Source organism: Mustela lutreola, chromosome 10, assembly GCF_030435805.1.
Source record: "Mustela lutreola isolate mMusLut2 chromosome 10, mMusLut2.pri, whole genome shotgun sequence".
Taxonomy (NCBI): Eukaryota; Metazoa; Chordata; class Mammalia; order Carnivora; family Mustelidae; genus Mustela; species Mustela lutreola.
Genome location: NC_081299.1, coordinates 58,331,021 through 58,358,854, shown reverse-complemented (window position 1 = coordinate 58,358,854; position 27,834 = coordinate 58,331,021). Strand labels below are relative to the sequence as shown.

Below are 27,834 nucleotides of genomic sequence, written 5' to 3'. Positions count from 1 at the left end.
TGCTACAAATTATTAATATTTAAGTGTCAATGGTGAGGTTACTAATGCTGACACCTGAAGAGTAAAAAAGTATTCTAAAGGATTTTTTACTTAAGCAAAATTTGTAATTAGCAAGACTTTTCTGAACAGAATGGTTCTGCAATTTTTACAACCTAAGAATTCTTCAAAATACATTTCTGAGGCTCTTGCATGAATATGTAGAGTTTTGCTGAATTTCCTGCTATTCCCTTAACATACTTTGCTGTATGAGACCTTATACTTCTGCTGTTCTTTCTGATTGGTATAGCCTTCAGCCCCTTAGATGCCTGTTAAACTCAAATCCCATCTCTTCTGTGGAACACCACAACAGGATCAATACAAATCTCTTAGGCTGAATTAATTCCTCCCCACTCTGAGTGCCCACAGCATTTTGTGATTTGCCTTTCAAATTGTACTTATTGCATTATGTTATCCTTATTGGTGAATGTTTCTCTATTCCCTAAAAGACTGTGAGCTACTCATTAATTCTGCATCCACAGGATCAATAGTGTCTGATACATATTAAAGCTTCCATATAGACAGGGTTAATGGTTGAATCATTCTATTTTTTTCTCCACCTCTTCTGCATCGCCATAGTACCAGTAATTTCAAAATTCCAATAGAATGTCCGTAAACATTAATTTCACTTATTTCTATAGCATTTTACAACAAATATAGGTATTTTCACTTTTTTCAATCTATTAATAACTCTATGAATGAGCTAAAACAGGTATTATTTCTTTTGTACTGCTGAAAAAGCAGAAGTGGGCCAGGTCCACTCACATAGTCAGAGATAGGACACAGGCTCCCTGGTTCCAGCATGTAATGTACATTATTAAAATAATAATAAGTAAGGATGTTTTATTATGTCCCTTCTCTTTCCCCAGTAATGCTAAATTCTTTACATTTTAGTTCTGATTCTCATTACAATCTTTGCTAGATAGATTTTGTTGCTTTCAATTTACAGGTAAGAAATCTGAGATTCAAAAAGATTAAATAAACCAGCCCACAGCCACTGGTAAACACATCTTCCCACCTCCATCCCTTTCCCTATCTCATCCCTTTCTTTTGGAAAGTCTGTCGGAGAAAAAAGTGGTTACTTTAAACCCTCCAGTTTATGTCTCACTTATAATTACTGGTACACTTGAGACATGAAAAAAAAAGTGATATACAGATGTCCCTTTTGTTCTCTTTTTCCATATACTTCCCCTTTCTGTATACTTTTCTATATAGATATAAAGCAATGAAATGACCAAAAACCATGTTGCACTGAAAAAAAAAAAAAAAAGAATCTTCAATTTATATAAATCTCTAAACTCAATAGGTCAGGTCTCTGCCTCTATCAACCCCATTTTACCAATTGAGATGTGAACTCTAAGGAGATTCAGTGAACTTTCTCAGGTCACAGAATTCAAAGTCCACTGAGAAAATGTACCAGCTGTTTTTGCACCATTCATTTTTTAATGGCTATCTTTGATCTAAGCAGATGGTAGTACAAATATAAAATTTTGTTTAATAAAGCATGAACAATGAATCTTAGAACACGGAAAAATAAAATAAAATAAAAATAAAGTGATAAAGACAATACATCAGCAGAAATTATTGTCAGGAAACTCTAGATTGAATTTATGTGTTATAAGTGACAATTTACATCTACTTACAGCAGCTCCAGGCATAGATTATCTGTAAAGGGTTTTTCATATGAGTGGTAGAAATTAAATAAACAAAACAAGGCAATGAATATGTACATGCTTTAGGTTATATTAAAGTTGAAACAAAACAAACATATTCTATTAGCTGAAGTCTAAAAATAAATAACCTATATGGAAATTTTGTAATGGAATCTGTTGGCTTCATAAAGAGATTTTGATATCTTTTTTCTTTTTAAATCAGAAAAATTAATACTGTCCACTATTAAGCAATATCCAAAAAAACATAGTTATATTTCACACTACATTCTTAGAGGGATCTTTGTAACTTACCATAATTATTTTAGAATACAAAATTCTAAAATGACCCTATAATGTCTCAGTCAAGTTTCAGGACCAAAAGTCATTAAAAGGTGATGAATTTGTTAATTAAAATTGTAAAGCTAGGGGCGCCTGGGTGGCTCAGTGGGTTAAGCCTCTGCCTTCGGCTCAGGTCATGATCCCAGGTCCTGGGATTGAGCCCCATGTCAGGCTCTCTGCTCAGCAGGGATTCTGCTTCTCCCTCTCCCTCTGCCTGCCTCTCTGCCTGCTTGTGATCTCTCTCTCTATCAAATAAATAAATAAAATATTTTAAAAAATTGTAAAGCTAGATGGCCTTTTTCTAGGAAGTGCAAAATAATAATAACTCTAAGTTTTGTATTCTCTTTTATTTCACATGTTCATACTAAAATCAGCAAATGTAGAGAGCAATTTATAAATGCATGCACTAATCTATAAGTGGCCTCAAGAAAGAAAGCTGTTCCCAGGGAAAAGAAGTCTTTAGGATTATTCAAAAGCAAACGAATTCTCAATGTATTTTCATATTTTGACAGTAAACTTCTATTGTGCCAGTCACTATGTTTTCACAGAGATATGACACATCCTAAGAAAATATCCCATGTTATTCTTCAACTCTGCATGAACCTCAAATCGATGAATCCTATCTCCATTTTATTGTCCAGCCCCCATGTCCTTACACCTCTCCTTGAGTCACTAAAATTCTCTGGTGGTGGCAGGTGGGTAGAGTGGCACCTGGCCAGCTCGGTCAGGGAGCACACACAACTCTTAATCTTGGCATTATGAATTTGAGCCCCACATTGGGTGTAGAGATGACTTAAAATTAAAATCTTAAAAAATAAATAAATAAAACTTTTTGGTCAGTCATTATAATCATGTCCTTACATACGTTCTTGACTTTTCCCTGACTGGTTTCATTCCATGCTTAGCAGAAGTAGAGGGAGTGCAGATTACACAGGGGTAAGCATTTATCAAAAGTTATGAAATTGTACACTTAAGAGTTATGCATTTCACTGCATGTAATTTTACCAACAACTTTAAACAAATACTGAACTTCAGTTAATAGGTTGGCTTTTTGCAATGATTTGGGTTAGCAATACTAAAACTTGCTTAAACAAATAAGTAAATATATTAAAGGCAAAGGGAGTAGTATTTTAAGGGGAAGTTAAAATATACAAAGAAGAAATATTGGTATTGTATTGAAATGGAAAATATCAATATAAACTTATGATTTTTAATATTTACCTATATAGCTAAATAAATTTAGAAGTGATTATAGGTACAGCCATACATGTGTATGTACATATACATGTATATATACTAGAAATGTTCACTGAGATTATCCAAAAGTTATGATAGCACTGAATACACCTAGAACACAGATCTTGATTTCTTTTAATCAAGGAACCTAGATTTCTTTTTTTTTATAATATTTTATTTATTTATTTGACATATAGATAGAAATAGAGCACAAGTAGGCATAGAGGCAGGCAGAAGGAGAGGGAAAAGCAGGGTTCCCACTGAGCAGAGAGCCAGATGTGGGGCACAATCCGGGACGCTGAGATAATGACCTGAGCCAAAGGCAGCCACTTAACCAACAGAGTCACCCAGGTGCCCCCAAGGAGCCTAGACTACTTCTTTCTTTTTTTTTTTTTTTTTAGGATTTTATTTATTTATTTATTTATCAGTGTGTGAGAGAGAAAGAGAGAGAGAGAGTGAGTAAGTGCACAAGCAGGCAGAGTGGCAGGTAGAGGCAGAGAGAGAAGCAGGCTCCCAGCTGATTAAGAAGCCTGATGTGGGACTCGATCCCAGGAACCTGAGATCATGACCTGAGCCAAAGGCAGCTGCTTAACCTGCTGAGCCACCCAGGCGTCCCAGAACCTAGACTTCTTAAAGAATAAATTGATTCCAGGGTAGTATCAGAGAGAAAAAATATACTATAAAGAATATTATTGTGAAAATTGATGAATGGACTTTAAATTTGTTAGCAGTATTTATCAATATCATTTTTCCTGGTTTTATTAATAGTACTGTAGTTACGTGAGGGAATTGTTTTTTTTTTTTTTTAAAGATTTATTTATTTAGCTTGAGAGAGAAAGAGACAGAGAGAGCACATGCACGAGTGTGGGGAGGGGCAGAGAGAGAATCTTTCAAGCCAGACTCCCTGCTGAGTGTGAATCATGATGCAGGGCTTGATCCCACAACCCAGGAGATCGTGACCTGAGTGGAAACCAGGAAGAGTCAGATGTTCTACCAACTGAGCCACCCAGATGCCACCATCCATTTTTTTTTAATGATTTATTTATTTATTTTGACAGAGAGCAAGAAAGAGAGAATGCCTTTGTTTTTAGAAATTATTCATGGAACTAGTTAGTGGTTAAGGGTCACAAAGGTCTCCAGTTTACTGTCAAATAGTTTAAAAAATCTATCAAGAGAATGCAAATGATAAAACTAATTGTGAGAAAATGTAAACAATTGGTTAATGTAAATAAAATTATCCCTTTTATTTTTCACTTTGCTGTATGTTTGAGATTATATCAAACCAAAAGGTTAAAGAATACCTTCAATGGCTTCTTGTGTCAGTATGACTCCATTTCAAAAATGTCCAACAATTGCCATATTGTCTTGTGGACCCTCATTACCTCGCTGATATCATTTCTTTCATTGCTTTCTCTCTCAATGTTTGATCCTCAGATGTCCTTGCTACATGACTATGTTTCAAGATGTCCTTGTTACCTCCCTCATCTCTTTTAAATCTGTGCAAATTCTCACCCTCTCAGTTGGATCATCCTGTTTACCATTACATCGTGCCCATTCCCCACCCAACCTCCACACTCTTGGTCTTCTTCATCCTGCTTTCCTTTTTTCCATGGCACATGCTACATTCTAACATCCATATGCCACATACATCTTATTTCCATCTTGTCTCCACTCTCCAGAATGCAAATTTCACAGACAGGAGTTTTGCCTGATGCCTTTTGTGATCTATCCTAAGACCTAGGACAGTACCAGGCACTCTATGAATATTTTTTAAATATTATCTTTGGGAAACATATACTCTTGATTATTAATCTTTAAGGGTATTTTTTCTTTATAGCTCCTGGCTCACTGTAAATGTCTATTAGGTATTATTATTTGTGGTCATGTTAAAGCAATGTTGTTTTACCTGTTTTTGAAGTAGATACATAATTTGAATAATTTAAAAGTTTAGAGATAGTGCTTAGGAAGGTCATCAGAGTCTATCAAGGACTCATTATCTACTTCTGGATTTAAGTCTGGAAATTAGGGAGACTGGCTCACTAATCAAAACTCATAAGATACTGGTGACAATGCCAATTTAAAGAATTATACTGAGAAAAAGAGTTGCCACAAGTATCAGATGTTTGAATCTTTTTCTCAGCTTATTTTCTCTAAGAACTTGACGTGAAGTCCAATAGAGAAGTGCAAAGTTACTTCTTTTTGTGGAGTCAGAACAAAAGGAATGAATTAGTCAAATTATGTTTGCCTAGAGCATACATTTTTCTGCTTAGGGTTAATACCGTATTGGGAAATCCACTCCTCTGCTCAGGGCATTTTCTCACTTCACGATGTTGAAATGGTAAGTATTAAAATTGGGTTTGGAGCACTCCCCCTCTTGAGCTTTCACATCAGTAATCAGTTCACACATTTCTTCCTTTATTTCAGCACATATCTAAGCCACAGGGAAGCCCTGTTGCTACTGGTTTCCAAAGGAAATCACTTTGTTCTTTGAAGATGACTTGTGGTGGCTGATCTCAGTCACTACATGCTGAATTCATTAGTTTAGATTTTAGAGTTGGTTTAAGATGGCTCCTCCACTACAACTCATGTCTCTTAATGTCTTGATTTAGATGACAAAGGTATGTTTACTCACAGCTACATAATGCTTAATTAAATTTTTTTTTTTTAAATGCCAGGACAAGGTTAAATTTCATGAAGTTCTAAAATCTCTCTAGGTGTCTTGTTTTGGACCACAATGGAGTATTTCTTCCCCTAAGTGCAGGCAGAAGTCCAGGATGTGATCTATAAAACAAACATAAGGAGACTGTGAGGTAAAGAGAAGAAGGCTGACCAACTGTGGACCTGGAAACACAGGAAAGATCATGATGACCCGTTCCCCGGGTTGCCTTTTTGACTCCCATATCCTGGACTAGAGAAGCCATATCTGGGGGAAAAAAAAATGGAACCTGACAAATAAGAGCCCTCATAAAATCCAGTTCTTTCTTTCAAAGGACAAGGAAAGGGGCAGCTTAGCAACATGAAAAGTTTTTAGATAATAAGTGCCCTACTGCAGAGATGCACTGTGGAATGAAATGCAGCTCGGGTTCCACGGCTGTCAGCAAAAGCTGAGTGGAGATCCTAGATTTCTACCATTCCCAAGTATGGTGAGAGAGAAGACAGATTGGGAGAGGGGCCTCTCATCCTCATCCAGAGGTAGCAAGCCTCTTCTGGTAGTGCCCGTGGAAGTTTCCCAGGAACCTGGACTCCCGGCCCTACCTGGAACCACCCCCCCCATCTCCACAGAAGTGATACCAGAGACCAATTGGGGAACTGTCGCTACCAGTCAGCAGGAAAACAGTTTCCTTCTTGCAGTGTCAGTGGAAAGTATAATATTTTTCTGATGTGGACCTCAATGTATGTAGAGGAAGTATTTAAGACAATTACAAGTAAAAAAAAAAAAAGGTAAAGAAACTTAAACGGAGGTAAGATTTCTACATTTGATATTGGAAAATGGAAGAGTATGACGTGGCATTTTGAAACTGGTAAATAAAAGGAAAAAAAATGAAAGAAAAAGTGTTCTTTATTTGATCCTGATGCTAGTTGATCTTTGTGGCAATGGAAGAACTCTGTATCTTGAACGCAGTACTGGTCATGGTATGGTACAAAGATACAATGGTTACAAATGGTAAAATGATACAGAACTATATGCAACATTGTAGCAATACAAATTTCCTGTTTTTGACATTGTACTATAGTTAATGCATGGTGTAACCATTAGGACAAAGTAGCTGTTAAGGACTTTACATTAGAGCAACTTTTTGTAAATCTTTAATTATTTAAAAATACACAATAAGCTTTTAAAAAGATCTTTATAGGTCATATTCAGAAACTTCTCCTAACCATGAAAAAAAACATAAGGAGCAAGCAATAAAGAGTTAGTATAAAATCATAGGACAGATTTCCCCAGTAATTTGGGAGGCAGGGCAATTGATGTCATTTATGACCTAACTGATTCAGGGAATGCAATTATATTTTGATGTTGATGTTATTATCAATTTTTGCTTTTTCTTTATAAATTTGAGTACAGTTGACACACAATGTTACATTAGTTTCAGGTATACAATTTAGTGACTTGCCAAGTTTATACATTATGTTAACCATAAGTGTAGCTACCATCTGTCCCCTTACATCACTAATATAATATGATTAGATTTCTTCCTTTTATGTAGTCAATAATAACACTGCAAAACTCATGAGTCATCTTGCCTGGACCATTAATATAGCTAACAAGTTTTTAGCATTTCCTAGAGAAAAGATCATTTATCAGCTTTAGGTATCAGGGCATGGCAGTAGAAACCTTAGAAGGCTGCAAGCATTTTTTTTTTTTAAGATTTTGTTTATTTACTTTGACAGAGAGAGCAAGAGAGACAAACAGAGGGACAGTAAAGGGAAAGGGAGAAGCAGGCTCCCAGCCCAGCAGAGAGCACGATGCCGAGCTGATTCCAGGATCCTGGGATCACGACCTGAGCCTAAGACTGCCACTAACCAGGCGCCTCTGTTTGGTTTATTCCTCTTTCAAGAAAGTGAAAGTATTGTTGTTGCTCTTCAGATGTAGGAGTCCTTTCTGTATTCTGAATATAATTCCAAATATATAATTTACAAATATTTTCTCCCATCTGAAGATTGCCTTTCAATCTGTTGACTATTTTCTTTGATATGCAAAACTTTGGAAATCTGATAGAATCTCACTTATCTATTTTTGCTTCTGACTTTTGGTGTCTTTCAAAAACCATTGCCAAATTCAATGCCATGAAGCTTTTCCCATTTTCTTCTAGAAGTTTTATGGTTTTATGTCTTATACCTAGATCTTTAATCCATTTTTACTTAACTTTTGGTATATGGTCCAAGGCAAGGATCTAAGTTCATTCTTTTGCATCCGAGTATCCAGTTTCCCCAATTCCATTTGTTGAAGAGACTGTTCTTTCCTCCATTGGCACTTTCATTGCAGAACATTTGCCCATATGCAGAAGGGTTTATTTCTGGGCTCCCTGTTCTATGCCATTGGTCTAGACATCTATTTTTATGCCAGTACCACATTGTGCTTTAATTAATGTAGCTTTGTAGAAATTAACCTATTTTTTTAAAAAATGTTGTTTCCATTTTTTCCTCTTTATGCATTTTATAGCAAATATCAGGCAACATAGTTTTACCCCTATATGATTCAATATAAATCTCTAAAAATTGTGGACATTTTCCTTTTAAAAAGTATTAATATCAATGAAACAAGATGGGATTGGGAGGGAGACAAACCATGAGTGACTCTTAATCTTACAAAACAAACTGAGGGTTGCTGGGGGGAGGGGACTTGGGAGAAAGGGGGATGGATTATGGACATTGGGGAGGGTATGTGCTATGGTGAGTGCTGTGAAGTGTGTAAACCTGGCGATTCACAGACCTGTACCCCTGGGGATAAAAATACATGTTTATAAAAAAATAAAAAATTTAAAAAAGTATTAATATCATATAATAAAATTGGCAGTATTTCTTGGCTATCATCTCATACCGAGTCCAAAATCAAATTATGAGTGGTCTGGAAAATGTGTCCATTGATTTGTTTGAATCAGGATCCAAACAAGGTCCCCACTTTCATCTTATAAGTCTCTTTTGATTCAGAGAAGTCCTTTTCCTTCTTTTCCCCTCAGATATTGACTTGTAGAAACTGGATTAGTTGTTCTATAGAATGTCTTACATTCTGGATTTTTCTGTTTACTTCCTTGTTCTGTCATTTAACTTGTAAATGGAAGTTAACTGGTGGCTTAATTTTATGGTCACTTAACTATATATTGAAATTAGCTTAGACCTTCAATTTTTTTTTTCATACCTATATGCAGTATTCTTAATTCACTTGCAAACTGGAGACTGGGGACCTTTCCAAGGTTTACTGGCCATTCTCAGCTGTGTCTTCCCATGTTTGTACCTGGGATATGTAGGGTCTTCTCTTAGAGGTGAATATGTGTTGGCAAATTTTAAAACCCTGGTTTGTGGAGTATACACGTGGTCCCCATTCATTTCTCATTACTCCTACCACCCAGCTTTGATCATGTTCTTGTTCTGCTGCTGTAGGTGATTTATTACATTGTGTTTATAATCTGAAGTTTACAGAAATATTTCTTTCTAGTTTTATTTAGATATTGTCAATGGAGTTTTCATTTGCTATCCTAATTTCTTTGTTTATTTTTCAGGAAGAATTTTATGGAGTTTAAAAATCGAGCATGCTGCCAAGATCACATCACTGGAAGTTCTTCAACTTTCTTTTTATTAAGGAGAGAAAATATCACAGAAAAACTGTACCTCCTAACCCATTCCCCTTCACTTTCAACCCCCTATGCCCACCCATCCAGAAGCTGGTATGACCTGTTCCCATGCATGTTTTTGTAATTTTACTACACATATATGCATCCATTAAATTTGTATCCTCTTGTTTTATGAGTTTAGAGTATTTACATACATGTTTTCACATTATATGTATGACTCGCTACTTGGTTTTCTTCACTCAAAATTGTATTTCTTGGGATTTACCCATATTGAAACATGAAACTCTAGATCATTAATTTTAACTGCTGTAGAGTATCCCATAATTTGAAGAAAGCATAATTTGTCAGTTCCGTGACAAGAGAAAATTATTTTATTTCATAGTAATAAGCTGCACTGAAAAAAAAAATCACCAGTGTACATGTTAGCTTGTGCACATTCCCATGAGTTTCTCTCAGACAGATGCCTAGGGGGGGAAGTGCCAGTCAGAGGGCATATGCATCTTCTTATATTCACATGTGTAAGAGTTTCCTCCATGTGTATCTATACCAACATTTGTGATACTTTAGACTTTTATGTCCTTATAAGCATGAAATAGTATCTCATTATTAATTTATTTTACATTTTCCTGATTGAAATGTGAGGTTGAGAATTTTTGTTACTGATGATTTGGTTTTCTTCTGTGTCTGGCCTGTTTTTAAAATTGACAATTTCCCCTGGGTTATATGTCAGTTTATTACTGATTTGCAAGGGTCTTAAAAATATCCTCTGGATAAAAATCCTTTTCTTGTGTTTATTAAATGCAATGGATTCTTTTAACTCCTCTGTAAATCTTCTCTCTTTCTCTCCTCTCCCTTGTTCTATTTCTACCTCTACCTCTACCCCTGTCTCTAGCTCAAAAACTTCTCTTCCTACAGCCCAGAAAACATCCATGAAATGGATGTCCATGAAAACATCTTGGGAAACAGACCACATACCAATCTTTTCATTTTCCCATCTTTCTCAAACCCATGACCACCATTTACTTCATCCTGGAATATCTTTTCTTTCTGAAGCACCGCCATTCATGTAAACAGATACCAAGAGTAGAAGAGTTCTGCCTTTATGGATAACCTATTTGTCAGTTATAATCAGAATCTGTATATTAGTTTAAGCTCAACTGGTGTTTATCCTTTTTCTAGCATGTCTCTCACCCTTTTCTTTATTTGCGACCTTCCCTATTCCCTGTCTTTATCGGGATTTTGCAAGTCATTATTCCAGTTAGGTGTGCAGTGGATATGGACTAGTAGGCATTTCATCTATATAGATGATAGGAAAAAGAAAAATAAATCCAAATTCTTTTGTAAGCCTAGCCATACATTGATATGATACTTTGATATTATGGCAAAATAAAAGTTGAGATATAATGTCAGTATATCTAAATGGGTAGATGTCAAAATGAATTTAGAAAAAAAAAAAGGAAAGTTTCTAGAATATACTATATTGTCACCACACACAAAACTGGTGTTAATGAATAAATTCCTCTGGAAGATTATGTAAGTTTATGAGTCTAAAACAATGTTATTTTGGATATTGATATCTAATTAATATAATTTCTTGATGTAAAATATATGGACTAAAGATTTCTTTATTATGTTTTGCTCCTCTATCTTTCCCTATGGCTTCTCTCTTAGCAGAGACTGGAGAAATAAAGGCACATGTAAATGTTTAGAGTTATTTATTTGGATTCTAATTTAAACTTTCCATTATTTTTCTTTCATTTTTAAACATAGGCATCTGTTTGGTTTCATGAGAAAAGCTCCCAGTTTTTTTGTCTTCTTACTGAAGTTCTTGAAATGGAAGTAATATTTTAACATTTGTAATAATAAACCAAAGAAGATGATAACATCCAAGAGTAAGTAGGCATTTCATCATCTAGAATAATTATTTTTAACAGGAAGATGCATTAGACAAAGAATAGTAAGGGTTTTAATTATAATAATTATAACTGGAAGAAATAGCTGGCCTGGAATAATATACCTAGTCCAAGTTTGTATCCAATATAATTTTTAAATCTAAAACTGAATTATAACCCAAAAATAATATTTGGGTTCTAACTAATGAGTCAGATTTGAAGACGAAAATAGTAGCATGTAATGTTGAAATTGTTCAAAAATAGGAGTGCTTTCATTTAAAAAATGACATTCTTCAGCGTTCCATGCCCCTCAGTTATTTTAACAGAACAAATTATCTTGGAGGAAGGCTCATAAACTCTCCACTGTTCATTAGTTTACACCTGCACCTTGGAGAAGTTTGTTTAGGAAATTGATTCTTAACTTAGCTCAAAAAAGTCAGTGCTCTTAGATTAAGGTTTTCTAAAATGCACAATACAAAAGGTTAATAATTTTATTTTAAAAAATCATTATATTCTTTTGTACTTTAAGCCTATATCACAGTCAAAAGAAATTATCTTGGTTCTTTTGTACCTCATCTGCCTCAATGTTTTTTGTTTGTTTTAATGATAAATGTAATATTTATATTAGCTTCATGTTGTACCTTCTACAAAGTCTCACTTGGATTTACTAAATAATTGAAACCATTCTCCAAAATGTCCAAAATAAGAAAAGACAGATAAGCTTATTTCATAACTTCTTCCAAAGGCTTATTTCCAAGTAAATTTGATCTCTTCTTATTTGCTATTAATTTAGCAGCCAAAACTTAATGTGATTTATTTATCAAGCTAGTTCATAAATCTTTGTATTATGTCTTTGTATATGCTAGGCAATGATCTACCCATGACTTGAGTTTTTAATTCTTTCTTCCTTAAATTAAAAAAAAAAAAAATTAGGACTTTTGTTTTTATCCTAGAATATTCCTCAATAATAATTCCAATAAATTATCTCTTAAACAAGCCTGGATCAAAGAGATGTTTGCAATTCATAACAAATGTCACTTTTTGTCTCTCACATTAACTATACTACTTAGAACTATGAAAGGTGGCAGTTTTTATATTTGTGGTGCTTCACACATATCACTCATCCTGTGAAAATCCTGTGGACTCTCAATGAAAAAGAATAGTTCCTCCTCCAAAGTCCCTTAATGAGAATGACCCATGACATTGCAGTAGACTAGGACATACAGCGATGCCAAGAACAAATGCTTGTGCCCGCCAACAGGGAGGAGGCTACAGACTGAGGTTGGCCCAGATTCTGGACTGGCCTGGGAGCCAGAAGATTTTAAGAAGAAAATAAGGTGATTTCTGTTTCTTTCCAGCCCATCCAAGACTGCTCAATAGGTCAGCAAACAGAAAAGAAATTGAAATAAATGACTATTTACTTAGTTCCCTCATATGCTAGTGTTAGCACGGATCCATTTTGCCAGGCTTTGGTGCTTACTACCCACGGGAACAGGGACAAGAATGTAAACTTCCTGTGCTGCAGTTTTCTTATCTATAAAATAAAGACAACATGTGGTTTTTTCAGAGTTTGCTAAAATAATTCAGTACATTTTTTCTTAGGATAGTGTCTGGAACAAAATAAGCATTTCTTAAATATTTGCTATTACTACTGCATTACTGTTGTTGTGGTTAATAATGTAATTCTGTTGTGACAGAATTTTAGCAAAGATTCTGCTGACTTAGCTTTCCTCATCCTTTTGGACATCAGATCATAATTATGTGCGAGGTCCAAACAGCTCAGATATGTCTCTGGAACAACACCAGATGGGTTTCAGCTCTTCTCTTGCAGAACGGATCCTCCTATTAACCCTAATCATGACTATTAGGAGCCAGAGGTTTTTAAATAGTGCTTTCCAGATGTCAACCAGTTTGGGGTAAGGGTGGGGGAGGGGGGGTGGAGTAATCTTCAGGTGCCAAAATGGGAATGCATTCCTCCCAAGATAAATTTTATCTTCTACCTGGGGGCAGGGTTAGTAATGACTTGTGACCACTTCAGTCCACTTCGAGGGCCTGGGCTTAATATGAAAGGCTCAGGTTCTACTTCTGCAGGGCTGGGTCTCTACCTCCCAGTTTCAACTGCCAGGTAATCCCAGGTAACCCATTTGCTTACCATTCAAGGTTCAGTATTCAGAGTTTCAACTCATTCTTCTTCTTACCCTTTCTTTTCCTTCTCCTTTTTTCTCTTTCTTCTTCTTCTTCTTTTTTTTTTTTTTTTTTCCCTGTTGGAGATTTTTCTTACTGTCATCCTAAGAATACATTCAGAATGTTTGTTGGCAATACTTCAGCTGCAAGCTCATTGCACCGTAGGGGAACCGCCACTCAGTATTTCTGTCCATCATAAAGGAAAACTGATGATGCAAGTCAATATTTCTTTTCTATTTTTTTTTTTTTTAAATGGGGAAGCCCAATGAGACTTAGATTTGTGTTTCTTTTGTTTGTTATACTATGCTAAAACTGACCTCAAGAAGGCCTCCAGGTTATAGGCTTTTCCACTCTCCTTCCACAATAACACAAATTCATGGGGGAAATTAAGTGTGTGGGACCAGCATCCTACCCATTACCATGCCCTCCAAAAGACCTGCTTTTAATTCTCTCTACCCTTTCCCATTGATCTCTTGCCTATTTATCAATTTATCTATTTACTCCTTTCCTCTCTAGACCTCAACATAGCAGTTAATGGATTCAACTTTAATCTTGTTGCATTACATTTTACACATTTTGCATATTTTATCTGAAGTAGGATAGAGCATGACTGAGTAAATGTGTGTGGTAAACTGTAACCTAAAAATTTTTAGTATTTTTCAGTGTAATAAGAGAGAAGGTCAAGTGCAAGTAATAAAAAAGTCAGAGAACAGACAACTTATGTCCTCAAAGAAGGAAGGATTACAAACCTCAGGCTTGGTCAGAAATGAAATTTTAAGGCATAAACATTCATATTTCATGCTAAGAACTCCATTCGGAGTTAAAATACATTATTATTACAAGCAGATTCCAATCTTCGGAATGGAGGGGGCTGCTGGCAGAGGTTTTGTTATTGGGGGTGCCTGCTGACTGCTCCAGAACACTCCAGCAGTTACATGCAGAGGAGGAAGCAGGTGTTACCAGATGACTGCTCAGGAATGTGACCTAAAGGGGACACTAACTGGAACACAGACTGGTCATACGGCTCTCTCTTTAGTGGGTTGTTTTAAATAGTTGTCTACATCTCTTGGTGTCTGTGATCTCTACCTAGGTCACCCTCAATAACTTCTCTTCCTGTAAACAGGGAAAGGAGTGCTGGGAAATAGGTGAATGACAGAAAACAAGTGGGAGTCACAGTCACTTCTGGCCCTACTCACCTGCAGGACACCACTTGCTAGGCTTGGAGTTGAGTTCTGTAATCCTTAGGTAGATGTGACTTCTTTGTTTAGAAATTGAACCTCCAAGTAATGACTACTAGCGAGGTTGGATGATGTAGCCAAAAGAATTCAGGATTCGAAGGGATCAAATCTCAGCCCCATTACTCAATCACTTTGTAGCCTTGCTATTATAACCTATCGATGCATTTTACTCCAATTTGTGAAACAGCAATTACAATAACACCCTCAACAGGTTACTGTGAAGATGAGGTAACAAAACATAGGGTGCAAGTACTAGGGGCTCGGTATTTATTGGTTTCTTTTTCATCACACTGTACCCAACTCATCCACCCCCAGAGACTGGATTAGGCGTTAGAAGACATTCACATATTTACAATGGGGATGGAGTCACTCCAACCACATCAAGGATTCTCTTTGTTGCTCAAACACAGCAGACATTCTCCTGCCCTAAGGCAATGGATCTGGCCGCTCCCTCTCCTTGAGCATTCTCCCAGTTATGCAGATAGTTGTCTCTTACACCTCCTTCAATTCTTTTTTTTTTAATATTTTATTTATTTATTTGACAGAGATCACAAGTAGGCAGAGAGGCAGGCAGAGAGAGGGGAGGAAGCAGGATCCCTGTGGAGCAGAGAGCCCAATGATGCGAGGCTCGATCCCAGGACCCTGGGATCATGACCTGAGCCGAAGGCAGAGGCTTTAACCCACTGAGCCACCCAGGTGCCCCAAAAGTTTCATTCTTATTGTGGCTTATCTCAACAACTTCATTTTAAATTGCAACCTCTACAAGTCCTTCCTTCCTGCTCCCTCGTTACCATACTATTGATTCACCTTACCCTGTTTCTTTCCTTTTTTAAAATGCAGTTATCATCTCCTAGCACTCTCTAAAATTTACTTTTCATTATGTTTACTGTTCATACTCTGCCTTTCCCTACACTTCATAAAGCCTAAAATCTTTATTTAACCAATGTATCCTAAGTACCTGTTTCCTAGTATATAGTTAGGGCACAATAAATTTTTTAATGAATGCACACAGGCATTTCAAGACTAAATCAGAGTATAGAACTTACTCATTTTCTTTTTTTTTCCCCAAGATTTTATTTACTTATTTGACACAGGGAGAAGCAGGCTGTCCATTGAGTGGGAAGCCCTACTGGGGGGGGGGGGGTAATCCCAGGACCCTAGGATCACAACCTGAGCTGAAGGCAGACACCTAACTAACTGAGCCACCCAGATGCCCCCAGAACTTACTCACTTCCATATCCCCAGAGCCTAAAGTGTGGAAAGTGTGAAATATATAATGGAATGGATGAAAATACTTCGTTCATATACAATGCAAGTTCCCAAGAGGGCTAGGAATTACCCAAGCTCAGGCAAAACCCATTATCATTACTCTCTTCTTTCTGAGCTTGACAGCCTAACACTGGTTTAGAATTCTTTTTTTGTTTGAATGATATTATGCATCCAGAAGGTCAAGAAAATGTGGAGAATATTAACAATAGCCCAGGAACTTTGTGTATTTATAATGATTATTTGTGCTCATGCTGGGTTATTTAAAATCTGCATGCTGATATTTAACAACACTCAAATAATATTTATCATTTTTATAAGAAAAGAGCAATATGATGAAATTCAGAGACACATCTTTAGCAGATAGTCCTACATTGCTACCCATGTCATTTTTGAGCTTGCCTGAGCAATATGCTGGCATCTACTCTAACAGAATAATCTTATCCCCCTCACTCAAGTGAAGAGAGACAACCAATTAAGTCCCTTCTGAGAATCTACTTTCATTATTAGTATTTTCTGCTCTATATAGTGTTAAGAAGCCATTACCTAATACAATCTTAAAGTACATCACCATCGTAACACTCAAGAGATGACATTATGCGCAGAGGATTTCTGTAGAGTCAAATCCAAAACGAAGAATAATTTATAGATGAGTTATTTGGAGTAATGAAAATCATAGACAGATGATAAAGAAGAATGCATGTTATAAATACAAGCAAAGAAAGTTTATAGAAATCATACTAAGTTTCTGTCAAGAGTGTTGTAATTATCACCTGACCTTTTCTCCCTCTACTTTCAGCAGTTAAAATGATAGTCTGTCCCCTGAGATCTCTCTCTAATGAATAGTTTAGAACATATTAATCTGAGTTTACACAACTTCTGTGCTCAGTCAACTGTGCTTACAGTGTCAGATATGCCTGAACAAGCAGGCATCATGCACATAGATTTTATGTAATGCTAGCATCTTGTCTTGCCTCAAATCTATGCATTTATCAATTAATTGTGCTTTGTATTTTCTCCAAATATTGACAGAGCTGAGGATTTCACAGGCTTCCCTGAAGAAAGATGCCTTAGACAAGCACTGAAACCATTTATATTCTACCTCATGACTAACTTATTTAAACACATAGGGTAAAGGAAATATGTAATAACTCTCTGAGACAACATGACAGAATTAAATCAAGCATTTATGCCATCAAAAATATGTTTTAATATGTGCAACAGTCTTAAGTGTTCAAAACTCATATGTCTCACTTTAGAGTTAGGACTCCCAGGTGGCAAATAAAACCACCAACATATTCATGAGTCATTCTAACCTCTTTACAGAAGACTGCAACTTGGAAAGCAAAAAAGGAACACAAAAATGGAATAAGAAAGCTGACCCAGAATCTATCCATTAAATATAATTCAGCTGAAAATATTACATAAAAGCATCCATAAATCAAGAAGGAGAAATCAAAATATAAGACCAAAAGCCCAGTAGAATATTGTTAAAGCATGAATGAATAAAGATGGATGTATGTAGAGGTTCTATATCAGTCAGAAGAGATGAAAAGCTTTCTGTCCTCAAGACTCTGATGACATAAGTATCACAGAATGAGAAATGCATTAAATGCTTAGTACTAAATATAATTTTTGAGAACAAGTTTGAACAAGTTTATATAGAGAATATATCAGAAAAGAAGAACATATTATCTTTACCATTCAGTTATATCTATCTTACTAAGTTCATCTAATGATTTGGGCATCAAGTGGCATGATACCATAATTGAACTGGCCAGGCATTTCACTTGGTGACCCGAATTTATAGATGAATATTTAACCTATTTTGCCATTACCTTTGTTTGGTATTATATTAATGATGATAACCTTTTTACTTTAATTGGAGAATTATTGTTTCTAAGCACTTTTTTCTTCTGCCTAGACACAGGCTATTTGTTTATACAGGCTATAAAACGGAGTCTCCAGGGTCTGCTCCTGTTCAGTCACCTTAATTTCCACCTTGCCATTAACCACAGGGAGGTGAATATATAGCACCTAGAAGAGACCCAGTCAAGGGTCTCTTGTAAAATGTAAACTCATCAGGTGATTTTACACATTGAACACTGGCACAGCAATTAAATTCAGTCAACTGGAGAGATGATAAAAAATACGGATCTGGATTACTGGTCAACTATTCAGAGGCATGGCTCTGGTTACACAGTGAAAATCCAGAAGCCATAAGGCCATGGTAGAGATGGCTGCAGCCAATTTAGTTAACAACTCACAGATAGTTATAACAGAGCGTCATCTAGTCAGTTCTTGCCCAAGGTCATAGAGGTCATTAATGACTGACCCAAAACAAGAACCAAGAATTCCTCACATAAGTACAGGGCTCTTGCCAATCAGTCTTTAATCATGAGTATAATGTAGCTCTGAAAGAAATTTGTACATATTTTTCTGAGTTCTATGACATTTAAATAACCCTACATAATTTCAAATGAATCGTGAAGTTTTAAGACTTTTAGTTCATTTTGAAATGGCAAGTTATTCACAAATCTTAAAAGTTCTAGGATAACTTTCTTCTGTTTGTTTGCTTAAGCAGAGGGAAGACAAGTAGCCCCAAACCTTGGCTATTCATACCGAAGAACTGAATCACATAAATCAAGGACACAGGAAATAACAAATATACACGACTTCAGTCAGTAGCAAATTTTATATACCAGAGTAGTTGAAAAGTTTAAAAGTAATATAAGGAAAGAAAGAGAACAAAGAGGTAGGAAAGCTGAGAAGATAAATTTTTCTTAAACTCCTTTGAATTTTATCCTTTCTTTTTTTAATGGCAGGTCTTGCCCAATTTAGATAAGCCAGGATGACTAAGTTATTCTTTCAAAACACTTTTATCTATCAGAATACTACTTTCTACCCTCAAAAAAAAAAAAAAAAAGAAGTTGAGAACTTGAGAGCACTAAGGGAATTAGTGGCTGAGCAATCCCCTTTAGGGCACTGCTCACTTAACTTGTTAAGGGATCAAACCTTGTGATACAAGGCAATTTGAAATGACCATGTCATCCATCTTACACTCAACCCGGAAGTAAAATAGAACTCCCTCTTTATTGTTATCATTTCTCAGTGTTTGCTCTATATCATCAAATGTTAGATCTTAAAGTCCCTATCTGACTGCCTGTAGTAGGGACCTCTTGCCAATTGCATTATGATGTCAAATGAGCAAAAGATAAATTTTTATTATATTAAGTCATTGGAATTTGGAGTTGCTTGTTATAGCTGCTAGTGTTACTTATCCTGACCTATGCCCAGAGGAACATTTCTTTTTTTCACATAAGTAATTTTTTTCATGTGGTAGACATATATAATTTTTCTCCAACACTTTGTTCTCCCCTGCCTTTTGCACATCTAGAAGGTGTGATTATTGGCTTCCTTAAGGTTGAAGTAAAGCACCATGATTAATTCTGATCAATAAATTGGAAGTGAAATTTGTGTGTAACTGAGGTTGTAGAAATCTCATTTAAATACCCAAGCTCTCTGTTTCCATACTGAGTGATTGAGAGGGCTTATGTTCTAAATGGTGCAACCACCACATGGTAGAGCCCTTGTCGACCTGGGTTCCTCAATGACTGGGGACTTGCATCCCATGTCAACCAGCAATGCATATATAATGTGAACAGGAAATACATTTTTATTGGGTTAAGCAACTGCAGTTTTGAAACTGTTAGCACAGCATGGCTTATCCTAATATGTGACACATAGGTAAGACTATATATGAGTATAATTATATACATATATATGTATATATATATACATACACATGCATATACACCCATGTGTGTACATATATATGTATAAAATTATTTGTATATATAAATACATGTTTTACATGTATGTTTTACATGTATATATAAGCTAATATATGTATATACACACATAAAAACATATAAGAGGTGTATTAGTCAGAATATATAGGTATATATGTACACATACACATATATACACTTATGATTAATAAATTGTTGCATGAGGAATTTTGATGATATAATAGTGCTTTTTTATAGGAAGTATTTTTAATTATGCCTTTAAAAATGATTTTTAGTTGGGACGTGTGGGTGGCTCAGCTGGTTAGGCGGCTGCCTTCGGCTCAGGTCATGATCCCAGCGTTCTGGGATCGAGTCCCACATTGGGCTCCTTGCTTGGCAGGGAGCCTGCTTCTCCCTCTGCCTTTGCCTGTGGCTCTGTCTGCCTGTGCTCGCTCTCATTTCTCTCTCTATGACAAAGAAATAAATAAAATCTTTTAAAAAAATGATTTTTAGTAATTTAGATTGTTATAACACCATGCCAAAAAATAAACCGTACACCAAATGACCTGTGGTATAAGTTCTGCAAGGAGCCAATCATACCTTTTGTCCTCTTTGCATTTTAAACAGTATAGAAAAACCCCACAGGAAATGGGTATAATTGTGGATCTCAAAATATTAGCTTTTTAACTCTAGGGCGCCTGGGTGGCTCAGTGGGTTAAAGCCTCTGCCTTCAGCTCAGGTCATGATCCCAGGGTCCTGGGATCGAGCCCTACATCGAGCCCTACATTGGGCTCTCTGCTCCGCAGGGAGCCTGCTTCCCCTCTCTCTCTGCCTGCCTCTCTGTCTACTTGTGATCTCTGTCAAATAAATAAATAAAATCTTAAAAAAAAAAAAAAACGGTCAGAATAGGTTTTTCTACTCCATCCCACATAATGTGAACTGACATACCCATCTACTTGCCAGGAAAGCAGCTAGACAACTGTGGGCTTCCCCTTGCAGACTACCTGCTCCAGAGAGCTTAATATATGCAACAGTTAGCAAACAGAAGAGTAGGTATGACTCGAAGACATGCTGGAGAGGAAAGAGACTATTGTCCTCTACAACAATGATGTTCACCTCCATCTTATCCCTTAGAGTAGTAAATAATGGGACAATGGGAAAGAAGACTCATGGTAGCCTTCTAATATTGTTTCTCATAGATGGATACAGAAGTTCCTTTTTCTATGGATTTTGAGGAGTTGATTAATAAACTTTCTCTTCCACTTACTACAACCTTTTCTGAGTCTTTTGTATTTTTGCTCTCATTACTAATAAACATTAAAAACTGTCTCCTCTTACTAAGGAGACATGGTGATTAAGTGCAAAGTGATATGCTGACCTGGATCCTGGAACAGAAAAAGGAAATTAATGAGAGAACTGGTGAAATCTGAACAAAGTCTGGAATTCAGTTGGTAGTAATGCACCAATGTTAATTTCTTTGTTTTGGTAAATGTACATGGTTATATAAAATGTTAATGTTAGGGGATGCTGGAAAGAATGGTATATAAGAACTCTTTATACGACGCTTGCAACTCTTCTATAAATCTAAAATTCATTCCAAAATTAAAAATAAAAAAATAGAAGGTGCCTCCTTAACACAGTAGGCAAGCTAGGCAGACTGGGAATCTAATTCTATGAGTAAATTCCTGGCAAAGTCTCCTTAAAGTAAAAAATGGATTAAATAGGGTGAGCCTAAGGAGATATTTTGGGGTTCCTTTAAATATTCTGACTTAAGCATAACAATAATACTCTTCCTATAACATTCTGTAACAAAGCATAAGCAAGACTAGCATTTTTGGTTTATCTGGACTAAAGGCTACTGAATAATAAGAGAGACATAAACACTTTAAGAACACATTATAATATGTAGCTGAATTCTCATATTTTTTGAATCCTAAAAGGCATCCTCTTATTTTGCTCTTCTTCTTTCTACCTGGGGAAGTTCTCTTTAAATATTCACTATCCAAGAATGGTACCTACTCTTTTTTAAATTCTAGCTCAAGAGAGATGTTAAACTTTAGTCCTCCCAGTTCCTTGAAGGGATTCCACGGACCTCCTTACTGGATGCAATATCCACATCTCTACTTCACAAATAACTTCAGTGTTTGTGGAATAAAAAAGGCAGGGGTAGCCTCTTTGGAGAACAGTGTGGAGATTCCTCAAGAAATTCAAAATAGAACTTCCCTAAGACCCTACAATTGCACTACTGGGTATTTACCTCAAAGATACAGATGTAGTGAAAAGAAGAGCCATCTGTACCCCAATGTTTAGAGCAGCAATGGCCACGGTCGCCAAACTGTGGGAAGAAGATGCCCTTCAACAGATGAATGGATAAGGAAGATGTGGTCCATATACACTATGGAGTGTTATGCCTCCATCAGAAAGGATGAATACTCAATTTTTGTAGCAACATGGACGGGACTGGAAGAGATTATGCTGAGTGAAATAAGTCAAGCAGAGAGAGTCAAGTATCATATGGTTTCACTTATTTGTGGAGCATAACAAAAAGCATGGAGGACATGGGGAGATAGAGAGGAGAAGGGAGTTGGGGAAAATTGGAAGGGGAGGTGAATCATGAGAGACTATGGACTCTGAAAAACAATCTGAGGGTTTTGAAGGGGTGGGGGGTGGGAGGTCAGGGTACCAGGTTGTGGGTATTATAGAGGGCACAGATTGCATGGAGCATTGGGTGTGGTGCAAAAATAATGAATACTGTTATGCTGAAAATAAATTTTTTTAAAAAAGGCATGAGGGCATTTAATTTCAACAATCTTTTGTGAGACAACACAGTAGGAAAACCTAGTTAATAGCTTTGGAATCAGAAAGTACTAGGTTTAAATACCAACCAAGCTACTTTCTCTACGCAGCTTCTTTTAAGCAATATATTTTATCTAAGTCCCAGTTTGCTTATCTGTAAAACTGGGATATTGGGGCCTATTTACAAGGTGGTTGTGAGATTTAAATGACACATCACACATAACATGGTTCCTGGGATGCATAGGGCATCTCTACATATTAGTTCTACATTCTCTGAAGAAAGCAGGGTTTGATAAAAAGTAGAATAGCTTGAAATATGACTACCAAGATGGAGACAGAACCAAGTGTTAGTGGGAGGAAAAAAGCACACAACCAGGATATGGCCTTGTTGAAAGGCATTATCTTTTTCATAATTGTATACATTCAGGATCATGGTCACAACTATAGTTCCAGCGTGTCTCTCGATCAACATATTTCCACCCTTCATGTCACTGCTTGTGGCATCACAGAAAGATTTACAAGATGCTCTATCCTGAAAGTGTCAGGATTCATTGGAAGATACAACTCAGCTGATTGTGAATGTCAACTATTTTTTTTTCTTCTGTTAATTGCATAGTCATAGACAAATCAGTCAAAATGTGTTTGCTTTAAATCTTTCAGTTGGAAGAGAACAAATTTAACAGTAACACTGATACAAAATGATGGTCATCTTCCTGATTGAATTGGAAGCCTTCACCTAAATCAATGCACATCAGTGCCTTTGAGCTCAAGTCCCAAGTAACTGGTAAATGTATACCTGACAACTCAGTGACCAGAAACAATTCTGAAAGCATTGATCATAGTGGTGAGAGCTTTTAATACATATAAGAGCTCTAAGAAAAAGGTTTCAGGGCCTTCTAAAACCAACTAATGACATAATGATATTTTGTTCTGTTTAATTACCAGTCATAATGCAATGTAATTAAATCCAGCGGCACAAGGATAACAGTGCCAAGATACAGACAATTAAGTTAATCACAACACATGTAAGATATATTTATGCATTCTATAAATCTTCTGACAAAAAGGATCTAAATCTACCTTAATGAAAATAAGTATTTTCTTGCATTTTCACATGATAAAAAGATATCCAGTTTTCAAATTCTAAGCAGTAGGATAAACTTGCCAATGGCAGTGTTTTGAAAAACTGGACTTTAAAACCAGTTTTTAAATAACAGGATTTAAGAGCTTAAGAATTATTTCTTGTCATTCAGATGTGTAGAGAGCCCTGGGTGAGAAAAAATTAAGAATCCTGAAGGATAGTATAGAGAGGTTGAATCTCTATGTTGCACCTCTGAAACTAATGTAACATTGTGTGTCCACTATATTCAAGTAATAAAAGTTTAGAAATAAAAAAGAAAAATAAATAACAATGTAAAAATTTAAAGATAACATTAACAGTTTACCGAGATGGAGGGAAAAAAGAGTATTAAGAATAAACATAATTCTTTTGAAAAATTATTTATAGTTCATTACATATTCTGGATAATAATCATCTATTTGCTATAAATTGCAACTATATCTGCTTCCAGCTAGTCAGTGTTTCTTTTTACCTTTATCCCATTCTTAGAATACACATTTAAAAAAATTTTTTTAAGATTGTATTTATTTATTTGTCAGAGAGAGAGAGAGAGAGAGAGAGAGCAAGCACAGGCAGACAGAGTGGCAGGAGGAGACAGAGAGAGAAGTAGGCTCCCTCCTGAGCAAGGAGCCTGATATGGGACTCTATCCCAGGACGCCGGGATCATGACCTGAGCTGAAGGCAGCCGCTTAACCAACTGAGCCACCTAGGCATCCCCACATTTTTAAATTTTAGGGGCACCTGGGTGGCTCAGTGGGTTAAGCCTCTGACTTCAGCTCAGGTCATGATCTCAGGGTCCTGGGATCAAGCCCCTCATCAGGCTCTCTGCTCAGCAGAGACTGCTGAGCTGCCTACTTGTTATCATGCTCTCTGTCAAATAAATAAATAAAATCTTAAAAAAGACACAAGTTTTTAAATTTTAATTTCAACACATCTATTGATCTTTTCTTACATGGCTTCTATTTTTGCATCACATTTAAGAATACCCTACCTACCATGAGGCAACATATATTTTCCCATACTATCTTCTAATAAAGATTTTTTTTCATATTAAAAATTTTAATATCTCAGAAGTTCATTTTTGTGCTTGGGGTAAAATTGGGACCTAATTTTACCTTTTCCAAGGAAATCTACTAATCTAACACCATTTAAAAAAAAATATCTAATAGGCTTTATTAAACGGTACATGAATCAGGTAGCATCCTATCTAGAAAGTACAGAAGAGTGCCCCCAAAGTCATTTTTTTTAAAAGACTCTTTTTCTCACTATTTTGTAACACTGTCTCTATCATTTATATGACATTTAAATATCTATATATTTGGTGTACTATACAGTGGTTAACTGAACATAATAAAAAAATGAATAAATTTTAAAAATAATAAAAAACTATATATTTACATAGCATTTCTATTTAAATCTATAGATATCTTGTATATTACATTTATATATTATAAATCTATATTTATAGACAGCATATTTATAATTTATATCAAGTTCTTATATATTCACATATGTATTTTTTAGAATTCTCTATCCTGTTGTATAAATCTCTTCATACATTAATAATAACTACTATAATTTCTATAACTGTATAATAAATCTTAGTATCTGATACCCCAACCTTTTTTCAAGCATATCTTTTACTTTTGTCTTTTGTATTAATTTTAGAATTAGGTTCTCATGTTCTTTGAAAATAAATGACACCTCTATGATCTTGAGTTTTCCATATACATGACGTAGAGCTCCATTTATTCAGATTTCCTTACATGTCCTTTAATATTTGAAAATTGTGTCCATAAATTCTTCTTTTGTAGTATTGGATTAATTCCAATGAAATTTATAACTTTGGCACTATTTTCAGCAGAATTTTTCTTCCATTATGTTTTCTAATTAGTTAAAGAAAAGGAGAAGGAATCCTTTCCTTATTTCTGACTTTACTAGAAATACTTCTAAATATCAACAAATATGAAAGGTGCGTTTAACCAGGAGATTTTAAGCTCCACAAGGACAGAGTCTCTATTCTCTTCACTGCTATGTGACCAGGGCCTAGAATGAGTATTTGATATATGCAGGCATAAAATAAATATTTGTTGTCCATAAATTAGGATATGATGCATGCTTTTTGGTAGAAATCCTTTCTCTTTTTAGGAGTTTCTTTCTCCTTCCAGTTGGATAAGAAAAAATAATTATGAATTAGTGTTGAATTTTATTATTTGCTCTTTATATATTGATATAATAGAGAGGATTTTTCTCCTATAATCACGATTATTTTGAACAGATGACTTCCTTAATATAGAACTACTTATACCCAACCTTGGTGATGGGACCTTACTTTTTTGTATACCGTAGGATTTTACTTTTAAATATTTTGGTCAACTGCCTCTACCAGTTGTAACAACTGCTCTTTGTATTAGACAACTTCTCTAAGGATAGGGATTGTCATACTGAGAAAGATGTGAGTCTAGTCAAAGATAAATTTTGTGAATTTCCCATTCTCTGGAAATAAGAGAGTTTTGGGGGGGGGTCCAAACAGTCCCCCCAGTGGCTGCTAAGCTGCTGGTTTTCATAGACACCATGTTCCAGAGGTTGCTGGGTTTCAAGGCTGCTGAAAAGCCGAGGAGAGAGAAATGGGAATATGGCAAATTAGAACACCACAGAGCTCACTGTTCTTATCAAAAGTCAACTGTTTTTATTCGAGAAATACTCCTCGGATTTTTGCATGCCTTTGGTTAATTTACAGAGTTTTTAAGAAGTTGATTTTGACAATTTTTTCCCCAGTGGTCTTGTTGCTTTTCTGAGAAAATGGATTTTCAGAGGTCTTCACTCTGTGTTATGTAGATTTGTGTCCTCCCCAAAATTCATTTGTTGACGGCTTAGCCCTCAGTGTAATGGTATTAGGAAGAAGGGCCTTTGGGAAGTAATTAAGTTTAGATGAGGTCATGGATCCCTCATTACAGGATTAGTGCCCCTAGAAGAAAAGACATCCAAGAGATCCAAGAGATCGCTTCCTCTTCCTCTCTCTACCAATGTTCATACCGCTAGAATGTAGCCATTTACAAGGCAAGAAGAGGGCCCTCATCAGAACCTGGTGGTGCTGGCACTTTGATCATAGACTTCTCAGCCTCTAGAAGTGAGGCAGATACATGAATTTGGTGCAATTCCATTCATGGTATTGTGTTAAAGTAGCCCAAACTAAGGCATTGTCATTTTGATCATTCTTCTCTATTTTACCGTATGTATAACAGTCATAAGATCTTCATTTTGGGGAATTTTCTTATGTTTTTTGCTCATTATACTGTAGTACTGGATTTTCTTATTGGACTGTTATTTTTTTAAGTATATGAAAACCATGTCATATTTTATTTGCTAAAACTTCCTAATTTTGTATTATTTTGTTTTGTTTTTAAATATTTTGTTTTGTTTTTAAATATTGTAATTTTTGCACACAGAGATTTTTTTAACCAAGTTGAGTACACTAATATCTACCATTATATTTTTCACCATCTTAGAAAAAGTTAAAAATTCACTCATATTTTCTGGTTTTTAAATGATTTCACTTTTTATGTCAAATTTTTCATTCATCTGGAATTTTGACATATAACAGCAAAGTCAATTTGATTTTTTTCCACAAACATCAGTTTTCTTAGCAGAATTTATCAAATAATCTATCTCATTCCTCACTGGTTTATGGTATTTATTTATTGTATGTTAAATCAGAAAATATAATTCTTATATAAAATAAGAACAGTCTGGGGGTTCTTTCTTGTGAACTCTGATCATATTCTTACTCTTGAGCCAACTCTATCATATCTTAATATATTATTCCTTTATACTGTATTTTAATATTTGGTTATTCCTTTTTTTTTCAAAGATTTTTATTTATTTATTTGACAGAGAGAGATCACAAGTAGGCAGAGAGGCAGGCAGAGAGAGAGGGGGAAGCAGCCTCCCCACTGAGCAGAGATCCCAATGCAGGGCTCAATCCCAAGAT

The 27,834-nt window shown here is 35.6% G+C and overlaps 1 protein-coding gene across 2 annotated transcripts in view; it reads left to right on the top strand.

Annotated features, from left to right (window-relative positions):
• Positions 1–11,260, top strand: part of PTGER3 (prostaglandin E receptor 3) — a 201,356-nt gene extending 190,096 nt beyond the window's left edge. For both annotated transcript variants that reach the window (XM_059135904.1, XM_059135905.1), the window contains one exon: positions 9,485–11,260. In XM_059135904.1, coding sequence (XP_058991887.1) covers positions 9,485–9,505 — 21 coding nt within the window. In that variant the 3' untranslated portion in view covers positions 9,506–11,260. The remainder of the gene's footprint in view (positions 1–9,484) is intronic.
• Positions 11,261–27,834: the final 16,574 nt, after the last annotated feature.